At 48.2% G+C, this 24,609-nt stretch overlaps 1 protein-coding gene across 1 annotated transcript in view; it reads right to left on the reverse strand.

Moving 5' to 3' along the window:
• Window positions 1–1,119: 1,119 nt before the first annotated feature.
• ABCC3 (ATP binding cassette subfamily C member 3) overlaps window positions 1,120–24,609 on the reverse strand; it is a 48,934-nt gene continuing 25,444 nt past the window's right edge. The window contains exons 18-31 of the mRNA XM_061143716.1: window positions 18,959–19,126; window positions 18,450–18,642; window positions 16,815–16,929; window positions 16,496–16,643; window positions 16,191–16,398; window positions 15,595–15,905; window positions 14,263–14,462; window positions 13,993–14,119; window positions 12,856–12,957; window positions 10,127–10,273; window positions 9,833–9,991; window positions 9,078–9,244; window positions 4,309–4,503; window positions 1,120–1,739 (exon numbers count right to left, since the gene is read on the reverse strand). Of these exons, the coding sequence (XP_060999699.1) occupies window positions 1,631–1,739; window positions 4,309–4,503; window positions 9,078–9,244; window positions 9,833–9,991; window positions 10,127–10,273; window positions 12,856–12,957; window positions 13,993–14,119; window positions 14,263–14,462; window positions 15,595–15,905; window positions 16,191–16,398; window positions 16,496–16,643; window positions 16,815–16,929; window positions 18,450–18,642; window positions 18,959–19,126 (2,349 nt within the window). The 3' untranslated portion in view covers window positions 1,120–1,630. The remainder of the gene's footprint in view (window positions 1,740–4,308; window positions 4,504–9,077; window positions 9,245–9,832; window positions 9,992–10,126; window positions 10,274–12,855; window positions 12,958–13,992; window positions 14,120–14,262; window positions 14,463–15,594; window positions 15,906–16,190; window positions 16,399–16,495; window positions 16,644–16,814; window positions 16,930–18,449; window positions 18,643–18,958; window positions 19,127–24,609) is intronic.

The following is a 24,609-nucleotide window of genomic DNA, read 5'->3' on the forward strand; positions in this document are numbered from 1 at the left end:
TCAGGGTCTCAATGAGCTCAGAGGCAAACTTCTAAGACAGGAGAGGAAATACAGCCTTACACTTTCAGATCTTTAGCTGAGAATGATGCCAAATGAATCTGCATTTCTGTTGGTTTGGGGCAGCTAGAGCCTCACAAAGCATACGTCATGCCAAATTGGCCTGATAAATCAGGAAGCATAGCAGAGACCTTTTCTTAGCTCCAAGGAGAAGCAGAATAATTTGGGCCTTGGTACTTTTATACTTGCTTTATCACAAAGATGGAAGTCTTCCTCTGTACACTCATAAACATCCTGGGCAGAAACGGCCAGCCCCAAAAATGTGATTAGCCTTTAACAAATAGTCCTGCAGCACAGGCTGGCCCAACGCATATAGAAAAATCAGATCAAAGGCGCCATCTCCACACCTACTGCAAACCATTTAAGATGGAGGGGAAAAAAAACATCATCCATAACCAGTCACATTATACCAAGAATAAAGGTTGGAGAAATGAAAGAGGAGACCAGAAAACTTGAAGGCCATGTACCAGGTAAATTCTGACCTGCAGAAAAATAAACATTTCATTGGCTTGTTCAAAAAAGCAAGTTCCCCCTCATCTCATTTACCAGCCTGGGACGTTTAAAACAGGAGGTAGGCCCTGGGCTGCTCTGTGCTCCCGCAGTCAGCTTTAGCCAGAGTGAGGAAGATGAATGACTTGGAGACCTCATGGGTTATGGGGACCTGTCTGGAACAGAATGCTAAAGGGGCAAGGAAATAAAGGGCCATGCGCTTCTCATCCCCTAGAGAAGAAGGCATAGTGGTCTGAGGGATGACATAAATGTGGAGGTGTTCACAGCAACTTTCTCAAGAGGCCTTAGGTCAGATATCAGGGGCTTTATTTCTCACCTTTTTACAGCCTCTGCACAGCAGTACAGGAACTACTGGCAATTACCCAGTGAGTTTTGGCTGTGAAGACAATATTTCCAGCCAAAAGCTCTTGGGTCTGAAGTTTTCAGATAATTCCAGCCATGTAGATGTATATAAAGGCTACCTCTGCGTCTCCCTCCTTCCTTTCCACCTCCTCTAAAGGTCCTAGCCCCTAGACCTTGTGAACAGAAAGAAAGGCTACATTGGAGTGTATGTATTGTTAACACATAGCTTTATTTCATCAGTGCTCCATTTTTAATGGATTCAAGCCAGGACCCCAGAGTATTGGACTGAGTTCCTAGGGATGGCCTGACCTAGCAGTCTTCTGTTTGTAGAGGAGAAAGCTTTATTTAAAAAAAACAAAAAACAAAAAAACCTCTTCAGATTAGAAAATACAAAAAATCACGGGGGTAGGGAGGTCATCCCTTGAAATGATTATAAGCAGTACAGTGTGGAAATAACTCCATGTTGGGAATCAGGAGACTCGGACTAGTCTGGGCTCTGCCTCATATTAGCAATGACCTTGGGCATTTCACTCACCTCTGGGCCCTCACTTCCCCCCCTGAAGCATTTAGCATGGTCATCCTACAAGGCACCTGGCAGGGACAAAAACCTAACAAATGTCCCCAACGTTTGCCATCAAGTCCATTCTGTAGACATATTTGGTGTCCTTTCCATTCGTGATGAAAATTAAGAATGTCCAGGAAGAAAGACCAGGAATATATTTTAGGCAAGTCCAGCATCTCTGGCCATCCCATAGAAGATGCCTCTGGCTGCAATGAGGTTGGTTGGAGAATCAAATTCAGCTATCGTCCCTTTGTCCAGGACCAGGACCCTAGCCAAAGAAAAGAAGTGATCAGGTCTCCATCAGCCCAGATCTGGCTTCATGGTCCAACCCTGCCCTTCTGAGTACAGCTTGGACCCCTCAGTGACATGCCAACCCTTCCACTTCAGTTAACCCACCCAACACAAGCACTGTGCCACATGTGCACACTTGCAAGACTGGTTATTTTAGCCACTCCATTTGCTGTTCTGGCAGATGAGGCAGTTTGCGGGATCAAACACAAGGTCCTATTCATCTCTGCTAGCCAGGGCTCTGAACACCTTCCTTAATGAGCCCTTCCCCTCACCAGGGTCACAGGACTGTGCGCAGGGAGCCACGGGCCTGAATGCATCCATCTGCTTTGTGCCAGCTCACAAAGGCACACGGCGGGAAACGGCTGCAGTGAGGCCCGACATTGGAATCTGGCTACAAACCTGGCTGTGGTTGATGGGTGGGTCTCCCCCCGCCCACACATACATAGTCAAGCCAGGGCTTGGGCTTAGAATCTCTTGCCAACTACACACAAAGTGCACCTAGTGCAGAGCTGACAAGCTGGCTCCCAGGATGAGGTGGCAGCAGAAAGGGCTCCCCCAAGTCCTAGGAGATGCTCCCCAGTAGGAGGGCCTGGACTGCATGTGCTCATTTACCCACCTGTGGGGCTCCTGGAAGAGCCCTTTGGGAAGAGGTGTGTCTGTGAACATCACTGTCTAGCCACTGTCCAAACTGAAGTCTAGGAGGCGGCCCCCTTCAGTGGCTTCCCTTCGCTCTTGGGGTAAGGACTAAACGCTGTCCCATGGTCCTCAAAGTGCAGTAAAGTGAGACCTATCTTTCTTCCCCTCCTCTTGATTCTACTGCCCTGTCTACTTTCCCACTCATGTGCCCTCTTACCTCCGGGCCTTTGCATGTGCCTTCTGAAATTTCCAGCTCCCTCCCTATCACATCTCCTTGCCACCCAACTTTTACTCGTCCTTTAGGGCTTGGCTGGTGCCCTTAAGGACGAGAATTCAAGCCTGAGCCTGGCTTAGAATCTCTTGCCAACTAAACACAGGGTGCACCTAGTGCAGGGCCAACAAGCTGGCTCCAAGGGTGAGGCGGGAGCAGAATTCTAAGCCCAGGCCCTTGGCTCCTTCGCTGCCTGTATGGATTGGCTCCTCTGCCTACACATGTGGACCCTTGCTTCCTTCCTGCAGGCTCTAGTTACAGTTCAGTAGTGTGATTATTTCATTAATTTCTGCCTGATCCACTCAAATGACTGAACTCCCAACCCGCAAGGTCAATTTGAGTTTTTGCCCCTCAGGGCTGCTGGTGAAATCCATTTTCAGTTAGGCCTGGGAAGAGATCCTATCGGTCTGGCCCTTTCCCTTGGGTGGACCCAGGGCTCAAGCCTTCCTACCCACCCTTCTCCCAGTGGGTCTTGAATAGGTGTGGAGAGTGGAGATATGGTGGGGATGGAACAGTAGCATCAGGCATTCTCAGCTTCGTTTCTGAGCCCCTGAGACCTGTGTAGGGACACTTTTGAGAGAGGGACAAGGTCTGCCCATTGCCCTGTGTGTGTGTTTCCCCACCTCCCCACACCCTGCAGGTGTTTGTTTTGTGAATGAAACCTTGTTGAGGTACTCCCACCGTACACCTCAGCATAGATTCTTTGCAGCCTCCTGCCTCTTCCTCACTCTGAGCTCCTGGGTCTCCCAGGGAGACAAGGGTTTTCCAAGGGAGCTAGCCTGGCAGTCCAGTACCAGCTCACTTCCATCAGGCTTCTGAGTCACCCAACCCCTACTCTGTCCTCCAGCACCACACCTTGACATTAGGCACAATGAGAGAACAGGTCACATTTTTTCCTTTTGGCTGAATGAGCTGATTCCCCAAGGAAGCTGTAAGATACCAAGAGCAAGGCTTCTTCCCTAATTCTTTGAGAAGCTGATTCTAGGGAGAATTACAACAAGGGGTTAGGGAGGAAATCAACATATTCTAGGATCACCTGCACTTTTAATAGTTTATTTCATTGATTACTTACAACAACCTCGAGAGACAGAGTTTCATGAAGGTTTTGCAAATTGCCCGAGGTCACACAGCAGCAGAGCCAGGCTTGGGACTCAGCCCTCTGCTTTCCCACAACAAAGCATCTATTCTGCATGATGGTGTGTCTGGTTTACCAAGGCAGGGACCCAAGCATCATACACCTTTCCTCAGTGGCTTCCTGGTCTATATGCCCAGAGGGTGGGAATGAGGAGCAAATGAAGCCATGGGCAAGGTGCTCAGGAAGTGACAGGATTTGGCATGAAGGATCCAGTTCCCCTAATCTCAGCATTAAGGGCTGGGGTGGGGGAGTGAACCGAGCCTCAGGAGCCCCAACATGCCCATTCCCAACATTTTGGCAACTCCAAAGTGTCCCTTGTGTCTCCGAAACCATCACTGTGCACCCAGTGCCCAGGTAACCCATGCTGTTATCCCCCTTCCATACTGCAGATATCCCATAAGGCTCCCATATCCCCACATCCAGATAAACTTGATCTGCCTGTCCCTCCGCCATGGCCCAGGAGACCCAGCCAGGCCCCTCCCTGCTTGGGTTCCAGCGCCCTACCTGGTGTAGTCCATGATGGTGTTCAGCCTGTGTGCGATGGTTAGCACCGTGCAGGTCTCAAACTGGGTGCGGATGGTGGCCTGGATGAGGTTGTCCGTCTCCAGGTCGATGGCAGCTGTGGCCTCATCTAAAACCAGGATTCGAGTCTTGCGAAGTAGGGCTCTGGCCAGGCACACGAGCTGCCGCTGGCCCACACTGGGAATAGGGAAAACAAGGAAGACTCCGGCTGGGTGCCCCCAACCTGCCCTCCAGGCTTTACTCCCCAAGCTGTTTCTGTCTCCACTCCTTTTCATTAGCCTAGGGCTGGCTCTCTGTCTAACCTCTCCCATTTCTGCCTTAGCCCAGTACTCCTGGAACACAGAGTTGAGGTCTGGACACCACTGGGGTGATGAGGGGCCTTGAGGTAGAGCCAGCACTTAACACTGAAATCCCCAGTTTCTCTCTGGCACCCCTGGCTTCCTCTTTCTGAGCTTTCTTCCCTGTTCTCACTCTTTAGCTATGTCACCGAGTTTCTCTGTTTCACTCTATTAGTCATTTACACCTTAGTGATAACACACTTAAATGACTCCTCCTGGATATTTGCATGCATCATGCTATCTTGCTGAGCCTGCTATCACATAATTCAGCCATCTCCTGCCCCCACAGGGAATACAGATCAGGGCTCTATTGTGGGAACTCCAAAGGGGCAGGGCAGAGGAGGATCTGGGGCGCTCCCCATGTCTGGTCTCTGCAGAGGTGGAGGAGGGGTGGAATGCATACCTTCAACCCCTGCCTTGGAAGCCAGAGCTAATGAACAAAGCAAGGCTGTGTTCCCAACCACAGAGGCTACAGCACCCCCACACCCAAGGACAAATACCTCAGCCCTTCCCAAAGGGGTGAGTCACTCCAGCCCGAGTGAAGACCAGGCTCTCTTTCAGCCTGTTCCCGCAACTAATGAAGGCTTTGGCAGCAGAATGAGCTGCCAGATAGAACTCAGGGCTGATTTATGGTGGGACTGGCACAGGATACAGGTTATACTTAAAGTGACTACAAGCTCAGGGAGGGAGGAGGGGAGTGGATTTCTGTCTCAGGTCCTGGCTGATGCGGGGATGGAGGGGATGATCTGGTGAGAGGTGCTGATGGCAAACAGGGATCGGAGAATGGGCCAAAAAACAGCTACGGGGCATAGGGTCTGGTAGCCTAGGCTTGTCTGCCAGCTACTCTCAACGTGGTTGTGTAAGTGAGATCCAGGGACTGGCCACATTTATTCTTACAGGGCTGACGGCGGAGGCAGGGGCATCCCACCAGTGGCTATGATGCAGCAAGGAAAGGCTTGGGGCAAATACTCCCACTTCCCTGAGTCCTTGCCCCACCCCTTACTAGCTAAGTGGCTTTGGGCAGATAATTTTATACTTTGGAGCCTCATTTCTAGCCCACAGGACTGCAGTAAAGATTAAAGGAGATAGTGGAGGCCAAAGTGCCTTGAACACTACTAAATTTTTCCAGTATTCATGTATGGATGTAAGAGTTGGACTATAAAGAAAGCTGAGTGCCGAAGAATTGATGCTTTTGAACTGTGGTGTTGGAAAAGACTCTTGAGAGTCCCTTGGACTGAAAGGAGATCCAACCAGTCCATCCTAAAGGAAATTAGTCCTGAATGTTCATTGGAAGGACTGATGTTGAAGCTGAAACTCCAATACTTTGGCCACCTGATGCGAAGAGCTGACTCATTTGAAAAGACCCTGATGCTGGGAAAGATTAAAGGCAGGAGGAGAAGGGGATGGCAGAGGATGAGATGGTTGGGTGGCTCAATGGACATGAGTTTGAGTAAACTTTGGAGCTGGTGACTGACAGGGGGGCCTGGCGTGCTGCAGTCCATGGGGTTGCAAAGAGTCAGACACGACTGAGCAATTGAACTGAACTGAACTGAAATGTACAAGTTTTTGTTTTTGTTTTGTCTGGAGAGAGTCCAGTCTGTAGGAATGGACTGAGTAGAATAATAAGGATAGCTAAATTTCTCAGGAGTATATCTAGACTAAGTGCTTTCCATTTCATCACAAAACCTATAAAACCGCCCTGTCCAAATGATAGCCACTAGCCACACATGACTGTGGACTACCTGAAATGTGGCAAATCTGAACTGAGATGTGCTGTAAGTATAAAAATACACATAGGATTTTATACTTAATATGAAAAAATGCAAGATATCTGTAATAGTTTTTATATCAATTACATGTTGAAGTGATAATATTTTAGATATACTGGGCTAAATAAAATACATAATTCCAAAATTTATTTCATCTTGTTTCTTTTTTCAATGTGGCTATTAGGCAGCATGGTGCTAAAAGGAATGGAACTGTTATTATCCCACACTCCTTTTAGAGTTAAGAAAAAGAAGGCACAGAGAGGTTAAGCAACTTGCCCCAAATCACACAGCTAACACAGGTACATCTATCTCAAGCTTTTAGACTCATTAAGAAGTGACTCTGACTTTCTCTGATATATGACCCAGTGGCTGGGGATATAAAATCTGGAGCTATAAGGAAGCAAAGAAAGGCCTGGAGAGCTCACTTTGTCCACTTCTAAACCAGAGACAAAATTGCATCCAACTCAGAAAAAATAAAAGACTTCTCTAAAGTTCTATATGTTTCCTCTGTCTTCTCAACAGGTTCGGTCCACAACCCCCTCATCAGGCGAAGCACAGCATTGACAACCTCACAAGAGAAGACTGACTGGGGCCTTGGAATCTCCCAGACCTAATTGAAATCCCAGGCATGCCTTCTCCCAGCTGTGTTCCTTTGGCCCTAGTTCAGTTTCTCTGGGGCTTATGTGAGGAGTCAGTGAGAAACCTGGCACGCAGAATATGCTCAATACAATAGAGTGCCCCCTGAGTTCAAATCACCAGGCCATTCAAATATGACCTAAGTCAAATCCCTTATGATTATACAGTGGGAGTGGCAAATAGAGTCAAGGGATTAGGTCTGGTAGACAGAATGTCTGAAGAACTATGGACAGAAGTTAGTAACATTGTACAGGAGGCAATGACCAAAACCATCCCCAAGAAAAAGAAACACAAAAAAGGCAAAGTGGTTGTCTGAGGAGGCTGTATAAATAGCTGAGAAAAGAAGCAAAAGGCGAAGGAGAAAGGGAAAGATACACTCTTTCTCACTCACCTAGAGCCAGACATCCTGGAGTGTGAAGTCAAGTGGGCCTTAGGAAGCATTACTACAAACAAAGCTAGTGGAGGTGATGGAATTCCAGCTGAGCTATTTCAAATCCTAAAAGATGATGCTGTGGAAGTGCTGCACTCAACATGCCAGCAAATTTGGAAAACTCAGCAGTGGCCACGGGACTGGAAAAGGTCAGTTTTCATTCCAATCCCGAAGAAAGGCAACGCCAAAGAATGTTCAAACTATGGTACAGTTGCACTCATTTCACATGCTAGCAAGGTAATGCTCACAATCCTTCAAGCTAGGCTTCAACAGTATATGAACTGAGAAATTCCAGATGTACAAGCTGGATTTAGAAAAAGCAGAGGAACCAGAGATCAAATTGCCAACATAGGTTGGGTCATAGAAAACGCAAGGGAATTTAAAAAAAAAAATCTACTTCTGCTTCATTGACTATGGTAAAGCCTTTAACTGTGTGGATCACAACAAACTGTGGAAAATTCTGAAAGAGATGGGAATACCAGACCACCTCACCTGTCTCTTGAGAAACCTGTGTGCAGGAAAAGAAGCAACAGAACCGGTCATGGAACAATGGACTGGTTCCAAATTGGGAAAGTAGTACATCAAGGCTCTTATTGTCACCCTGCTTATTTAACTTATATGTAGAGTACATCATGCAAAATGCTGGGCTGCATAACTCACAAGCTGGAATCAAGATTGCCGGGAGAAATAACAACAACCTCAGATATGCATGTGATACCAGTCTAATGGCATAAAGTGAACAGGAACTAAAGAGCCTCTTGTTGAAGGTGAAAGAGGGGAATGAAAAGGCTGGCTTAAATTCAACATTCAAAAAATGAAGATCATAGCATCCAGTTCCATCACTTCATGGCAGATAGATGGGAAAAAATGGAAATAGTGGCAGATTTTATTTTCTTGGGCTCCAAAATCACTGTAGACAGTGACTGCAGCCATGAAATTAAAAGATGCTTGTTCTTTGGAAGAAAAACTATGATAAACCTAGACAGCATATTAAAAAGCAGAGATATCACTTTGCTGACAAAGGTCCATATAATCAAAGCTATGGTTTTTCCAGCAGTCATATACAGATGTGAGAGTTGGACCCTAGACAAGGCTGAGTGCCGAAGAATTGACACTTTGGAATCCTGGTACTGGAGAAGACTCTTGAGTCCTTTGGACAGCAAGCAGACCAAACCAGTTAATCCTAAAGGAAATCAACCCTTAATAGTCACTGGAAGGACTGGTGGTGAAGCTGAAGCTCTAATACTTTGGCCACCTCATATGAAAAGCCAACTCGCTGGAAAAGACCCTGATGCTGGGAAAGATTGAGGGCAGGAGGAGAAGTGGGTGACAGAGGATGAGATGGTTGGATGGCATCACTGACTCAATGGACATGAATTTGAGCAAACTCTAGGAGATAGTGAAGGACAGGGAAGCCTTGCGTGCTGCAGTCCATGGGGTTGCAGAGTTGGACACAATTTAGTGACTGAACAAGATGTTAGTGGGAGGGCAGGAGAGGGCTGGCCTGGGTGTCATTTGATGCTAGATCCTCTAGTGCAGCAGAGTGCTATTCCTGACCCACCCACTCCCAGCTGTTACCTGAGATTCTCTCCACCCTCGGAGCACTGGAATTCCAGGCCTGCGGGCTGGGAGCTCACAAATGTGTGCAGGTGGGACAGCTCCAAAGCTTGCCACATGTCTTCCTCTGAATAACAGCCAAAGGGGTCCAGGTTCATGCGCAGGGTCCCCGAGAACAAGATGGGGTCCTGGGGACAAAGCAAGTCCTCAGAGGGAGGCAGCTCAGGCCCCATAGGGAGCCATGGGCCCTGAGGCCAGGCAACAAGAAAGGGATTGAGATGGCAGCATTTCCACTGTGTCCCCAACCCTCCAGGAGGTAGGCAATGGCCAAGGAGATAGAAAAATGCCTGTGGGGACGTGATAAACTTCAGCTTTGCCAACCCAAAGTCCCCTGCTAAAGTAGAAACCTTGAGCCGTTAATTTGACTCCAAAGTGTCCAGTCGACAGAAAAATACTCCAGAGAAGCCAGGAAAAGTGAAACGTAATTCAGAGCTGTGAAACCAGGACAGCAGAATAGAACACCTCTGGCGTGGGCCATATGGAAGAGTCTGTGGTTCTGTTGGTCTAGGAGGTCAGAGGACAGGGTGATATTGAGGAGGATACATCTGTCCCTTCCAGACCCATGACAGGTGGTCGCTCTGTGGCTCTGCTCCTGCTGTCCTGCTCCCCAGCTTCTCAGATAGAGGTCCCGGTCTTGAACCTCAAGCTACAGGACAAGCGTGGGGCCTGCCCCCAGGGTCACTGGTCAGTGTGGCCAGACGAAGCCAGGCCGGTACCTGGGGGATGATGGTCAGCTTAGAACGCAGGTCATGGAGCCCGATGTCGGCTACATTGAGGCCATCGATGTAGATTTCGCCCTCAGCCGCCTCCAGGATGCGGAACAGGCAGAGAGTCATGGACGATTTGCCAGCCCCAGTGCGGCCCACGATCCCCACCTGGAGGGGGTAGAGGCTCGGGAGTTGGTGGGTCTGTCTCCAGGACTCCCTTGGGAGGCTAAGCAGACCTCTAGGCTGGGTACCTGCCATCCCACAGACCCACATCCCCCAGGCACAAACCCGCCCCACACGCACCTTCTCGCCACCATGCACTCGCAGACTCAGGTCTTTCAACACCAGCTCCAGGCCCGGCCGGTAGCGCACGGAATAATTTCGGAACTCCACCTCACCCTTCAGTGGCCAGCCTGCTGGCGGGCGGCTGCCCTCCACCACCCAGGGGGCCTGGCCACCAGGGGAAGACAGGTTCTGCATCAGGGGGACATCTCTTCCCCAGCCCAGCCCCTTGCATCTTCAGTCTGCCTCTCTTCCCAGGCCCCTGCCACCCTCACCCACCAGGGACCCTGGCAGGGAGCCCTTGGCACTTGAGTGGCCCAAACTTGTGGTTCAATGACTCTATCTATCTGACATTATTCCCCACAGAACTTTGCCCTCCTCTACTCCTCTCATGCCCAAGATCCCTAAGTAGCCCCTTCCACCTGCCCCCACTCCCCCTTTCACCATTCTTTATTATTGAGTGGCTATTCCATGACAGGTATTGGGGAGCAATGGTAAACTAGACAAAGTCCTTGTCCCTGTGAGGCTTACATTCTAATCTAAGGAGGCATACAATTAACAAATAAGTAAGTCTATATAATGTCAGATGGTGATGAGTATGGAGAAGTGCCTGGTATTGCTGTTCTGTACAGGGTGGTCAGGGAAGGCTTCCTGGAGGAGGTGATATTTAACTAAAGACCTGAAGGAAGTAATGGAACAAGACAAGTAGATATCTGGGGGAAGGGCATGCCAGGCAGAGGAGACAGCAAGGACAAATACCTCCAGGTGTGCTCTGGAGCACAGTGACAAAGGTGAGAGGTAGGAGACAGGTAGTGGAAGACCCCACCATGTAGGGCTTTGCAGGGCAGTTTAAGGACTGTTTTATTGTTTTGTTTTGTTTTGTTTTTTACCTTGAGTAAGATGTAGGGCCATACACAGAAGAATAATGTGATTTGGTATGTTTTTAAGGGATCTCTCTGCTGCTATTTGGGGAGGCAGAGGGTAGGATGTTTTGAAATGGAGGAGTCAGAGTGTCAGCAATCAAAAAACAAAGCAGCCAGTACTGATAATCTGCTCTCTTGCTGCTGCTGTTGCTAAGTCACTTTAGTTGTGTCCGACTCTGTGCAAACCCATAGACGGCAGCCCACCAGGCTCCCCCGTCCCTGGGATTTTCCAGGCAAGAACACTGGAGGGGGTTGCCATTTCCTTCTCCAATGCATGAAAGTGAAAAGTGAAAGTGAAGTTGCTCAGTCGTGTCTGACTCTTTGAGACCCCATGGACTGTAGCCTACCAGGCTCCTCTGTCCATGGGATTTTCCAGGCAAGAGTACTGGAGTGGGTTGCCATGCTCTCTTGAGGAGGTATCAAAACAATGGGTAGCAGGATTAGGGGCAGAATATTTGAGGCTGTGGCGAAAGGATCATGTATGTAGACAGGGGAAATTGAAGAGAGAGAATTTGAAGATCCCAGAGAATGGGGGGAGGAGGGGGTGATAAGAGAAGCCTGGGGAAGACAGGGACAGATGGGGGCCCCAGGGACAGGAGAGGCCAGGTTGGGAGGAACAGATGGGGTGGGGGCTCAATGGGGGCTGAAAGGGCAGGAACTCAGGTCACAGAAACCATGAAATGCCTTCAAGAAGCAGCGAGGGGTATTTTGTCCAAGTAATGCTAAGAGGCTGAACTAGAGAAGAACAGCAAAGTGTCCCTACCTCTGGAACCAAGGAAGTCACTGCTGAGTGCATCCAGTGGAGTGACAGGGCCAGAAACCAGGCTGCAGCAGGCAGACAAGCTACCGGGTAATGAGGCAGGGGGAGAGCACCTATTTTAAAGCCAGTTTCATGACAAAGGAGAGCAGAGAAATGGGATACAGGATACACAGGAAAGGGAGGGTTGGTTTGAGAGTCTAGAACGGAAGGTACAAGTGCATATTTTTGCATGTGGATGGGAATCATCCAACAGAGGGAGCAAGATGGATGATGTAGCATGTAATTAAGGAAGTGAAGTCCTCGGGTAGCCATGCGAACAAGTAGAGGGAGTGGACTTTCAAACGAGAAGGGACATTTCCTGCTAAAAGAGGGAAAAGGTGAAGGGACACAGGCAGGTTTGAAAGTCTAGCAGCAGGAAGGCTGGAGGGAGTTCACATCTCATAACCTATTTCCTCACTGAACTGTGAGGCAAGGTCGATGGCTGAGCACAGGGAGTGGGAGCTTAAGGAAAGGGAATGGCCAAAACAAATCTTTCTGAAACTAAAAACACATGCTTCTTGGAGAAGCAAGATGGGAATACCCAGCAGTGGTGTGTGGTTATAAACCTGAAGTAAAAATCAATGATTTTCTCCAGCAACATTTTGGCAGTCGAGCACCGGCCTGTAGAAGGTAGACGGATGGGCTCAACTGGAGAGAGGATGACTGAGAGAGAAGGGCAAGGGAGGTGAGAGCGTTGGCACTGGTGGAGCCCAGAGTCCAGGCTGATGAACTCGTGGACCGAGGGACAGAGGCAGGTCACCGGACTGGGGGTCCCAGGGAGGACAGAGTACTGTGACTGAGGAGGGCTTGGAACATGGGAGCTGTTATCTACTCATCAGGAATTGCCTTGTCCAACTCTGAATCCTCTACACCTCCTCACATAGACCTCTGGTTGACACTCATTAAGGGTTGAATGAAAAGCCACCTGAAGAGCCGGCCTAGGGGGATGTAGGGATGGATGGTGGGCCATCAAGCACCCCTACCAGCTATTCTCAACTCTGCCTGCCCCAGGCTGATTCCGTACCCACCTCTGTCTCCGTCTTGGAGTACTCCTTGACTCTCTCCACAGCCACAATGTTAGACTCCAAGTCGGACATCATTCGTATCATCCAGTTCAGAGCCAACGTCACCTAGCCAGAGGGACTGGGTCATAAGTGGGGCAATCTGTACTCCCTTGACATGGCTACGGGAGGAGTTCAGACTCCTTCATTATGCTCCTATCCCAACTATGACCCAGGTGGGCCTGGGCAAACCCACAGCTATGCCACCTGGGGCTCTAATCACAACTGTACCTCAGGCAGTGATAATGGCCCCCCATCCCAGTGTTTCTCAAACTTTAACATGCACAAGAGAGATTTCCCAGAGAATCTTGTTAAAACGTAGCTTCTGATTCAGTAGGTTTGTGGTAGGACTCGAGAATCTACATTTCTAACAAGCTCACAGATGATGCAACTGGTCCTCGGACCACACTTCGTGAATCAAGAAGTCCTGATAGACACGCAAAAGCCACAGCCCCAGGCCCATGGTATCAGAATCTACAGTTTAAGATCTCCGGGTGATCCATAGGCACACTGAATAGTTTGAGAAGACTGACCTGTCTGGATTGTCTTTTATTTATCAAAACTCAAAGACTTGAGTCACCTGAGGCATTTTGCAAACATGATCTGCTTCACAAAAATTCCATTTGCAGTTGTTTAACTTTTTGACAATATCAGCTGATATCAGGGTGACCTGCTCAGGCTCTAGTTACCTGCTCCAGGTACTTTCTCTGCAGGCTTGTGAAATAAGGTGTAGTCTAGCTCTCCATGTCCCTGCCCCAGGACCCCTGTCAGGGTTAACCTCTAGATCTTGTGCAGGCACAGCAAATTTCTATTTGTCTCTTGAGGCCAAGCTCCAAGGTCATTTCTCCAACAATCCCAGGTAGAGACCTCCTCTGGGCTCTTATCTTTTGTCCTTCCTCCACTAAGATCTGCACACCCCAAAGTATCATCCCCTGCTGGTGGGAGTGACTCTCCATGCCTGCCTGGGAGCTCACAGTTTGGGGGATCAAAATCTGTGGCTGGTCCCCATTTTGGGTAGAGTGGGGTACATAGGAGATGCTTATGAAACCTGTGTGGCCTCTGCCCCAGGGGTGGCCCTACTCTGAGGCTGAGACCTCTGCGTACCTGTAGGGCATAGGACACAGACAGGCCCACCAGTCCTGGGCTCAGGCTGCTTCTTCCAGTCACAGCGAAGAGTGCAGCAAAGAGCACAACACAGTTGCCCACGAACTCCACTCGGATCCCCAGCCACCTGCAGAGATTAGGCAAGGAGGAAACGGGGCGGATGCAGGAAGGGGGCTGTTTAGGGGAAAGGAGGGGCTTGGACCCAGAACACCAGGGTCTCTCCTGCAGAGACTCATGGAAGGAGCAGGGGCTGGCGGAGTGGTTTCTGACCTATTGGAGGCAATGTAGGGGTAGCAGCTCTTCTGGTTGGTGTCCACCTTAGCATCATTGATGGTCTCAAAGTCCTGGCTGCGGCCGTAGGCCCGGATCACACTGGAGCCAGTCACTGTCTCCGAAAAGTGGGAATAAATGGGCGAGCGGCTGACAGATTCCAGCCGCTTCAGCTGCCGTGATGTAGCCACATAGAAGCGCTGACAGAGGTTGGAGAGAGAACTTAGAGTTAGGACCGTGGAATCCCAGCTCAGTCCTGCGTGTCCCCTGGGCCCATTTGAGCCACCTCCCCGTCAGTCCCACTGCCCCATAAGACCTCACTCCCTTCCCTCGCCCTGAAGAACCCAAGACTTAGGATCCTGATATGGCTCCATGAACTCCTCCCGCTGTCTCCCCTCTGCTCAGCTCTGCTCAAGTCTTTCAGGTCACTTTGTCCACAAAGCCTTTCCCGATTCCCTCTTAGCTCCTGGCCCCTCACTCTGCAGCCCTGAATTATCACACTGACTTCATTTTGCTTCCCAAGTCAGTGACAATGCCTATCTCCACTTAGGGGCCTGGCAATATGTTCACACAATCAAAATTTTGAAAAATTTGCAAAAATAAGATAATTTCGTATTCTTTTTCTTAAAGAGCCTCTCCCGACTCCACCCCTCAGTTGTTTAAATGTCAGCCCCACAAAACCACAGTCTGCCTCCGTCTTCCATCCTCTACCCCATGGGCCCCAAGATGGCCAGAGCCATGCAGGATGTACAGTTGAAAGTCCCTGTCCCAGGGCAGAGTGCAGTCCAGGTCCCAGTCTTCACACACAGGCCTGAGCTTCTACCACTTGTGGGTTACCTTCATCAACTGATTAATGGCAGGACAGGGGATCAGCAACACAAATGCCTTTTAGAGTTAGCTGTATCTGAATATTATCACTCATCTATGTTAAAAAACAAGTAAGTTTATATGATATGCATCATATATCATATATGCATCATATGATATGGCATGTAAGTTTAGATGATACCTAAAAACAAGGGAAGGATAATGTGTCTTAAACTGTTGACAATATTTTATTAAAAAATAGCCAGCAGGAAGGAGTTCCAGGGCCAGTCATAATTGACAAGGATTTAATTTTATCCTATTGATAACTCTATGAGGTGGGATCTGTGATTCTATTTTACCCGGTGAGGAAAATGAGTTTCAAAAAGGTGTTTACTGAATCAAATCCAGCTGTGAAGGTGAAGGGGATGTGCCCTCCCTACATCTGCCACTGGGGGCCCCCGAGAGAGCCCGGCCCACACAACGGCCATGCTCACGCTAAGTCATGCCCACTCACTCAGGGCGCACCTGGACAAAGAGGTAGAGAACAGCCAAAGGAAGGATGACCACAGCAAAGAGCGGAGTGCTGGCCACGATGACCACAAGGGTGGAGATGGAGTTGTAGAAGGAGTTCAGCAGCATGAGGATGGTGGGAGCCAGAATCTCATCAATGACGTAGACGTCCTTGGAGAAGCGGTTGAGGATGCGGCCAGAGGGCGTCGTATCAAAGAAGGACTGTGGCGAGCGCATCTTATTGTGCAGCAGCGCCTGGTGAAGCAAGCGGGCAGCTTGGACACCGCCCACCGCCATCGTGATAGCTGACAGCATCACCAGGAGGCCTGATGGAGGAGGCAGAGGGGCGCTTGTTCACCTGGGCCAGGGGGCAGAATGCAGGGGCAAGTTCCGAGATGAGGGATCTCCTCGGTGAACTAGGTAGTCTCAAAGGCAAGGCATAGCTAGGATGAGCTGGACAGGCCCAGAGGCAGGTAGGGCAGGTCAGGGAGTCACTAGCGTTGTGACGGTAGAGAGAGATTCAGAGGCAAGGGCATGGTTTGGGGGACCCAGCAGCCCAGAGATGAGGAAGGGAACACTGGCGCCCCTTCTAAGTATCTCTGCAGGCTCACCTTGCAGAATTCCTAAGGCGGCGTAGACACCCAGTCTGTAGGAGGTGCTGTTCTGCTGGTTGTCCACCGCAGCCTCATCGGTCCAGGCACTGAGCCACACGTTGGCCCCAATGGCAGCTGCGCTTTGACCCCCATACAGCAGGCAGATGACCAGAGTGGTCCAGAGCCCCACAGCCTTGGCGTAATCCCAGTACACGCTCAGCTTCACCTGTGTGGCCACAGCGGTCAAACAGAGGACTCCCGTGAGCCCCGGGAGTGCTAGGGGCCTGCCACCCTCTCCAGCCTTCCTCGCCCACCCTACTCACAGTGCCCATCTCTGTCTTCTCCTCCTGGGTCAGCACATGGCTCGCCTTTGCCTCGATTGCCGGCACTACCTTTTCTGCCGCACCCGGGCGCCTCCTGGGTACAGACCGACCCTGGCCCTCTCCTTCCGAGGACATGGAACTCAGCTGTCTGTGGAGGCAACGGGTCAGGCCCAGAGAGGCAGCCTCCAGCACAACCACAGACAGAGCCCCAGCGGAGCCCCAGGGAGTGTGAGGGAAAACACCCACCTGCCCCACTCCCCAGCAGGGCGTGGGGGCCCTGACACCATCTCCCAGGGGTGGACAGTTCTCAGGAGCTCACCTCAGAAACTGCTTCTGGACCTCGTAAGTCACGGGCTCATTATCTGTCAGGTCTGTGTGATTGCTGAGCGTGTCTTCAATCATCAATACCCCTTCATCCTCTTTGTCCTCCAAGGCTACAGTGGGGAGGCAGAAAGGAGAGGTTGGCAAGCTCACCCTGCAAGGCCCTGCTATCCCCCAGTCCCACTCCAGTGAAGAGGACTGAATGGATAAGCAAAAGGGAACATGAAAGGGACTGAGAGGGCAGCAAGAACAACAATAAAAATAAATGACCAATTTTGTGTTGAGAAAAAAAGGGGCAGCAAGAAAGACTTATGTTAGGTAGGAAGAAACGCTTCCCTTCAGGGACTGTGGAGAAGAGGATTCAAATATAAGGGTCAGGAGCTTGGGCTCTGGAGTCAGCCTGGCTGAGCTTAAATCCCACTTCCTCACCACATGACTTTAGGCGGGCATGTAAAGTGGGGATAATAATAGTACCTACTTCATCGTGTCATTGTGAGGATTAAAGGAAAGAATGTGTGTCAAGAGCTTGCAACAGGCACTGCTGCTGCTGCTAAGTCGCTTCAGTCGTGTCCGACTCTGTGCAACCCCATAGATGGCCCTTAGTAAATGCTCAAGACATGTTAACTGCATATACAGAAGTAGACAAGAAAGCCCAGAAGGTCTGAGAGCCAGCCCAGAGCCTGAGGTTGAAGAGCCAGGACTGAACAGCAAGGGGGTCTCAATGTCTCAATATGCTCCATGAGAAGGGGATTTTTCTGTTTGTTCATTGCTGTCTCAGTAGTACTATTAATAGTGCTGTCTCAGTATTGCTGGAATAGTGCCTAGACAAAGTTAGTTGCTCAATAAATAAATAGTTGTTGATAAATAAATGACTTTTCTAAGCACTTCCATAGTCAAAGCTATGGTTTTTTCCAGTAGTCATGTATGGGTGTGAGAGTTGGACCATAAAGAAGGCTGAATGGCAAAGAATTGATGCTTTTGAACTGTGGTGTTGGAGTTGACTCTTGAGAGTCCCTTGAACTGCAAGGAGATCAAACCAGTCAATCCTAAAGGAAATCAGTCCTGAATATTCATTGGAAGGACTGATGTTGAAGCTGAAACTCAAATACTTTGGCCACCTGATGCAAAGAGCTGACTCATTGGAAAAGACCATGATGCTGGGAAAGATTGAAGGCAGGAGGAGAAGGGGACGATAGAGGATGAGATGGTTGGATGGCATCACCGACTCAATGGACATGAGTTTGAACAAGCTCTGGGAGATGGTGAAGGACAGGGAAGCCTGGCTGCAGTCCATGGGGTCACAAAGAGTTGGACACGACTGAGCGACTGAACAGCAACAAAAAGCACTTGCATATTTACTAAACAATTCATCTGTAAAACAGCCTTGCTGTATAAGCTGGGCTTGGGCCCATAGGCCCTTTCGACACATAGGAAGACTGAGGGAAGAGGAGGAGGGACTTGACTCCATCCAGTTTACTTTCCGTCTTGCTGATGTCTGACATCACATGGATGATCCAAGTACTCCAGAACCTCCCTGCATAACACTGGGGCTGTCCAGAAACACTCAGATGCCCCAGGACAGGGGAGATGCAGGGAGGGGAGGGGAATATGAAGAGCCAAGAATGGCAGATACCTGGCCTGTTGTCAGCTTCCTGGTGCTCCTTGTCCTCATCAGGTGCATAGTTGCGGAGGAAGTTGGCAAAGGTGCCATCCCGCTGCAGCAGGGCCGAGTAGGTGCCCATCTCAGACACGTGCCCGTCAGATAGCACTATGACAAAGTCCGTCTGGGGCAAGAAGCTGATGCCGTGCGTCACTAGCACCCGGGTCTGGGGAGAAGGCAGCAGGCTATCACTCCTACTGCCCTCAGCACACACCCTTGGCACAGTGCAGGGCCACGGAGCAAGCGTGAGGTGCTTGAGTACCAGCAGCATGAGCAGGCACATCAGGGACTCAACCTGTGCTCTCCAAAGTCAACTCAGTGCCCGAGGGGCATTCCCTCCCCTGCCCCAGGTTTTCCCGGTTGCCCAGCCTGTTCCTTAGGCACTCCATATGTCCAGGTCTCACCAAACCCCTTGGCATCCCACCACTCCTTTCCTGTAGCCTTATCTTCATTTTAGCCCCTGTAACCTCTGGGAGCCTCACCTTTCCTGCCAGCACACCTTCTGGCCCAATGACTTGGTCAAAGATATGTTTGGCCACATGGGAGTCCACGGCTGACAGTGGGTCATCCAGCAAAAAAATGTCGGCATCACTATAAACAGCTCGGGCCACACTGACGCGCTGACGCTGGCCCCCAGACAGGTTAATGCCCTGATGGAGAAGGGAGGTGAGAAGTGTGTATTGGGTGGAAGAGAGTCAGGCCATCACAAGGGAGGCAAAAACCCTGTCTATTGTCATTCAGCAAGGCAGACCTCTAAATTCACATTTCATATGCCTGGTCCTGTCCCTGGGAGGCTCTAAGGTCATGGACGAAGGGGTGGTGGCTCTCAGAGTCCTCCTAGAGCAGCTGAGGACAACTTGCTCCCTGCCCAGCTGGTTTCCCTGCCTTCCACCATCTTACTCTAGGATCCTGGAAATCCCCAGGAGGTCCTTAAAAGACCTTTTAGTCTCCCATTGCCCAAATGGTCTGCAGATGACTTTCATAACAATTATCCCTTCTGGTCCTCATGTCAGTCTTTCCAGGGAGGTATCATTAGCCCCACTTTCTAGATGAAGAAACTAGAGCCCAAGATGTTAATGACTTCGTCCAAAGTCCCAAACTATTAAGGGCAAAAGCAAGAATGGAAACCCAGCATCCACCTCAGAGTTCATCAACCCTGAGATCATTCACATACCAGAGGGAAAGTAAGATCACTCTAAAACCCATTATGCAGAAACTCAGACACATAGCAAGGCAGAGCCCAGAGGGCAGACCCCAGAGGTACACCTTACTTTCCTGCCACCAGCTTTCCTCATTCCCTCTGGAACAGGCTCAGCTCTTTAGGGGTACCCTAAGAAACTGACCCCTGGGGAGAGCAAATTTGGGGTGGGAGCTGTAGCTGCTGAGAAACAAGGGGTGGCCACGGAAGCTATAGTGACTGAGACATGTGAACATGCCTGCAACCAACCAGTCTTCCTTCAGTGCTACTATGTTCCGGGCACTAAATTCGGCTTGTGAGGTCAGTGTGGGTCCAGGAGAGATGGCAAGGAGGAGTTAGATTGTAGATGGGGAGGTCTGCTCTGGGTTCCAATAATCTCGGACTCCTACTTAAAAGTTTATCATCCCCACTGCCAGGCTCAGGCCCAAATCACTTCCCCAGACCAACAGGAGAGCCTCCTCACTGGTTCCTGTGCCTTTGGGCCCCTCCACACTGCAGCCAGGGCAACTTTTCAAAATGTGATTCATGTCCCTGTTTAAAACTCTTCACTGACAAGTTGAACATCAAAATGAAAAATGATAGTAATGGATTATAACCCATGGAATCACATAAGAAAACATGAGCCCACACTGACAGAAAGACACTAAAGGATAAGTAAAAAGGGAGGAGAGGAAAGCTCTTTCTTAGAGTAAAACGCCAACTAATAATCACAGAAAGAATGGAGTTACAAACTCAACATTTGGCCCACATCATAGTAACATTGACTCAGGCAAAAATCAATGAAGGTTGTAAAGTGAAATCATCAATGGACGATGTCATCTCAATGAAGAGATCAAAGTTAACTTTAGTCAGTAAGACATGAACTGACATCATGTGCCTCCTGATATGACGCACGAAGGATACAATATTACTTCTTTGGTTTCCCAACCCCCTGCAAAATAAAAAAAAAGTATATATATGTGTGTATATACATATATACACACATATATATACCCTAAATCTGATCGTGTTCAAATTGAGAAACTTTTTGCCAAATACCTAGCCTGTACTCTTCAAAAGTGTTGATATTCTAAAAGACACACTGGGACTTCCCTGGTGGTCTACTGGTTAAGGATCTGCTTTCCAATGCAGGGGACGCGGGTTCAACTCCGGTTGGGGAACTAAGATCCACATGCTGTGGAGCAACTAAGCCCTCGCACTGTAACTACTGAACCTGCCCACTCCACTCGAGAGCCTCCGTGCCATTAACTGCGGAGCCCACGTGCCCTGGAGCCCGTGTGCCACAGCTAGAGAGAAGCCTGCAGGGCGTAAGGAACAGCCCAAGGAAAGAGCTCTTACACTGCAACAAAGATCCTGTGTGATGCAACTAAGACCCACACAGCCAAAAATAAATACATAGATGTTCAAAAATAAAATACAAGACAAAGACTGAGAAATTATCCAGATTGACAGAGAACGAAGAGATATGACAACTAAATGCAACTCATGATCCTGGCCTGAATTCTAGACCAGGAAAAAACACAGCTAAAAAAGACATTACTGGGATAAACGATGACATTTTTGAAGGTCAGGCAGTGATTTTCAGATAGTAACACTGTATTAATGATAAATTTCTTGATTTTGATAACTTAACCATAGATTCCTAAGAGAATGTCTTTGTTTTGAAGGAATATACATTGAAATCGTTAGTATATTAAAAAGGAGGTGAAACTCTAAAACTCTTAGAAGAAAACACAGGAAAAAAGTTTCATGACATTGAACTTGGCAATGACTTTATGAATATAACATCTAAAGCACAATCGACAAAAGTAAAAATAGAAAAATTGGATCACATTAAAACTGAAACCTTCTGTGCATCAAAGGACACAATCAGCAAAGTGAAAAGGCAGCCTTCAGAATAAATAGAAGACAATATTTGCAACTCATATAGCTGATAGGGGGTTACTATCTAGTATATATAAAGAACTCCTACAATTCAACAACAAAAAACTAAACAACTTGACTAAAATGTGGACAAAGGACTTTAATAGACATTTCTCCAAGGAAGATACACAAACTTCCAACAAACACATGTAAAGGTGCTCAACATTATTAATGACTGGGGAATGCAAATTGAAATGTCAATGAAATATCACCTCACATCCATTAGAATGGTTATTATAAAAAAAAGCAAACCCCAAAAAACAAAAAACCACCCCAGAAAACAATGTGTGCAAGTTGTACCCTTTGTGGACTGTTGGTGGGAATATAACATGGTGCAGCCATCATGAAAAACAGTATGGCAGTTCCTCAAAGAATGAAAATATAGAATTGATTTACAAATTCCACTTTAGGGTATCTAGGGTCTTAAAAAGGCCTTTCCCCACCCATGTTCATAGTAGTATTAGTCACAATATATGAAAGGTAGAAGCAACCCAAATGTCCATTAATGGGTGAATGGATAAGTGAAAGCTGTTGTTTAATGGGTACAGAGTTTTAGTTTTGTAAGATAAAAAGAGTTCTGGAGATTGGTTGCACAACAGTGTGAATGAACTTAACACTACTGATTTATATACTTCTAAAGATTTTTAAGGTAAAGATTTATGTTATGGGGACTTCCTTCATAGTCCAGTGGTTAAGAATCTGCCTTCCAATGCAGGGGACAGGAGTTCAACCCTTGCTTGGTCGGGGAACTAAGATCCCACATCCCATGGGGCAACTAAGCCCTTGTGCCACAACTACTGCCACCACACTCTAGAGCCCATGCACTGCAACTAAAGAAACCCTCCACCACAACCAAGACCCAGCACAGCCAAAAAAGAGATTTATGTTATGTATATTTTGCAGCAGCCAAAAATTAATACATTAATAAAAAAATAAAAACTTTCATTGATATCCCATGGTTTTTAGGGTAAAGATCAAAACCTTAACTAAAGTCATCAAAGTTCTACCTTACCCTGCATCTTTTGCACACTGCTAACCTCCAGTCACACCAAATTGTGTCGAATGCCCTCCATCCTTAACCCTAACACTAACCCTCAAAGCAGCAACAGTTAGAACCAGACATGGAACAACGGACTGGTTCCAAATTGGGAAAGGAGTATGTCAAGGCTGTATATTGTCACCCTGTTTATTTAACTTACATGCAGAGTACATCATGTGAAATGCCAGTCTGGATGAAGCACAAGCTGGAATCAAAATTGCTGGGAGAAATATCAGTAACCTCAGATACGCAGATGACACCACCCTTATGGCAGAAAGGGAGGAAGAACTGAAGAGCCTCTTGATGAAAGTGAAAGAGGAGATGAAAAAGCTGGCTTATGGCTGATTCATATCAATGTATGACAAAACCCACTGAAATGTTGTGAAGTAATTAGCCTCCAACTAATAAAAAAAAATAAATTAAAAAAAAAAAGAAAAAGCTGGCTTAAAAGCTCAACATTCAAAAAACTAAGATCATGGCATCTGGTCCCACCACTTTATGGCAAATAGATGGGGAAACAATGGAAACAGTGACAGACTTTATTTTCTTGGGCTCCAAAATCACTGCAGATGGTGACTGCAGCCATGAAATCAAAAGATGCTTGCTCCTTCAAAGAAAAGCTATGACCAACCTAGATAGCATATTAAAAATCAGAGACATTACTTTGCCAACAAAGGTCCATCTAGTCAAAGCTATGGTTTTTCCAGTACTCATGTTATGGATGTGAGAACTGGACTATAAAGAAAACTGAGCGCCGAAGAATTGATGCTTTTGAACTGTGGTGTTGGAGAAGACTCTTGAAAGTCCCTTGGACCACAAGGAGATCCAACCAGTCAATCCTAAAGGAAATCAGTCCTGAATATTCATTGGAAGGACTGATGTTGAAGCTGAAGCTCCAATACTTTGGCCACCTGATGCGAAGAACTGACTCACTGGAAAAGACCCTGATGCTGGGGAAAGACTGAAGGCAGGAGGAGACGGGGACAACAAAGGATGAGATGATTGGATGGCATCACTGACTCAATGGACATACGTTTGAGCAAGCTCTGGGAGTTGGTGATGGACAGGGAAGCCTGGCCCTGTCATGGGGTCACCAAGAGTTGGACACGACTGAGTGACAGAACTGAAATGAACCCTTAAATGTTTTCCATCACCCTTGGTAAAAGCCACAGTCCTTACAGTAGACTGAAGGCCCTATGTCTGCTGCCTAGACACCTCACTGACTTCATTTCCTCCTCCTCATCCCTGCTCATTCCATTCCAGCCACACTGTTCTTCTCGCTGGTCCTTAAATGCCCCAATCACACTCCTGCCTCAGAGCCTTTGCACTTACTGCTCTCTCTGCCTGAAATGTCCCAGACAGGGCTTCATGCTCCCAGATACAGACCACTCCTTCACTCTGTTCAAGTCTTCCAACTCTCAGTGAGGCTTTCACAAAGCATACTGATAATATAACCTTGCACATCCTTTCCCCTTAGCATTCACCTAATATTATATATTTTACTGATTTATCTTGCTAACATCTCTTTCCCCACTAGAATGTAAGCTATATGAAGGCAGAGATTTTAGTCTGGTGTATTTACTAATGTATGGGCTGCCTGTGTGGTGCTAGTGGTAAAGAACCCGCCTGGCAATGCAGGAGACCTAAGAGATGTGGGTTTGATCCCTGGGTCAGGAAGATCCCCTGGAGGAAGGCATGGCAACCCACTCCAGCATTCTTACCTAGAGAATCTCATGGACAGAGGAGCCTGGAGGAATCAGTCCATAAGGTCACAAGGAGCTGTACACGACTGAAGTGACTTAGAACGCACACACATTTACTAATACATATATAATATTGCCTGGCATATAGTAGGTATGTCATAAAATCTGATGAATGATAAGAGCTTCTTCCTTAGCTGTTAAGATTCAGCTCAAAAGTGATGCTTTTCCTTATGTAGACTACCTCCTTTACTCCTTCCCAGTACCTTGAAC

The sequence above is a fragment of the Dama dama genome, chromosome 5 (assembly GCF_033118175.1).
Source record: "Dama dama isolate Ldn47 chromosome 5, ASM3311817v1, whole genome shotgun sequence".
In the NCBI taxonomy this organism is placed as follows: domain Eukaryota; kingdom Metazoa; phylum Chordata; class Mammalia; order Artiodactyla; family Cervidae; genus Dama; species Dama dama.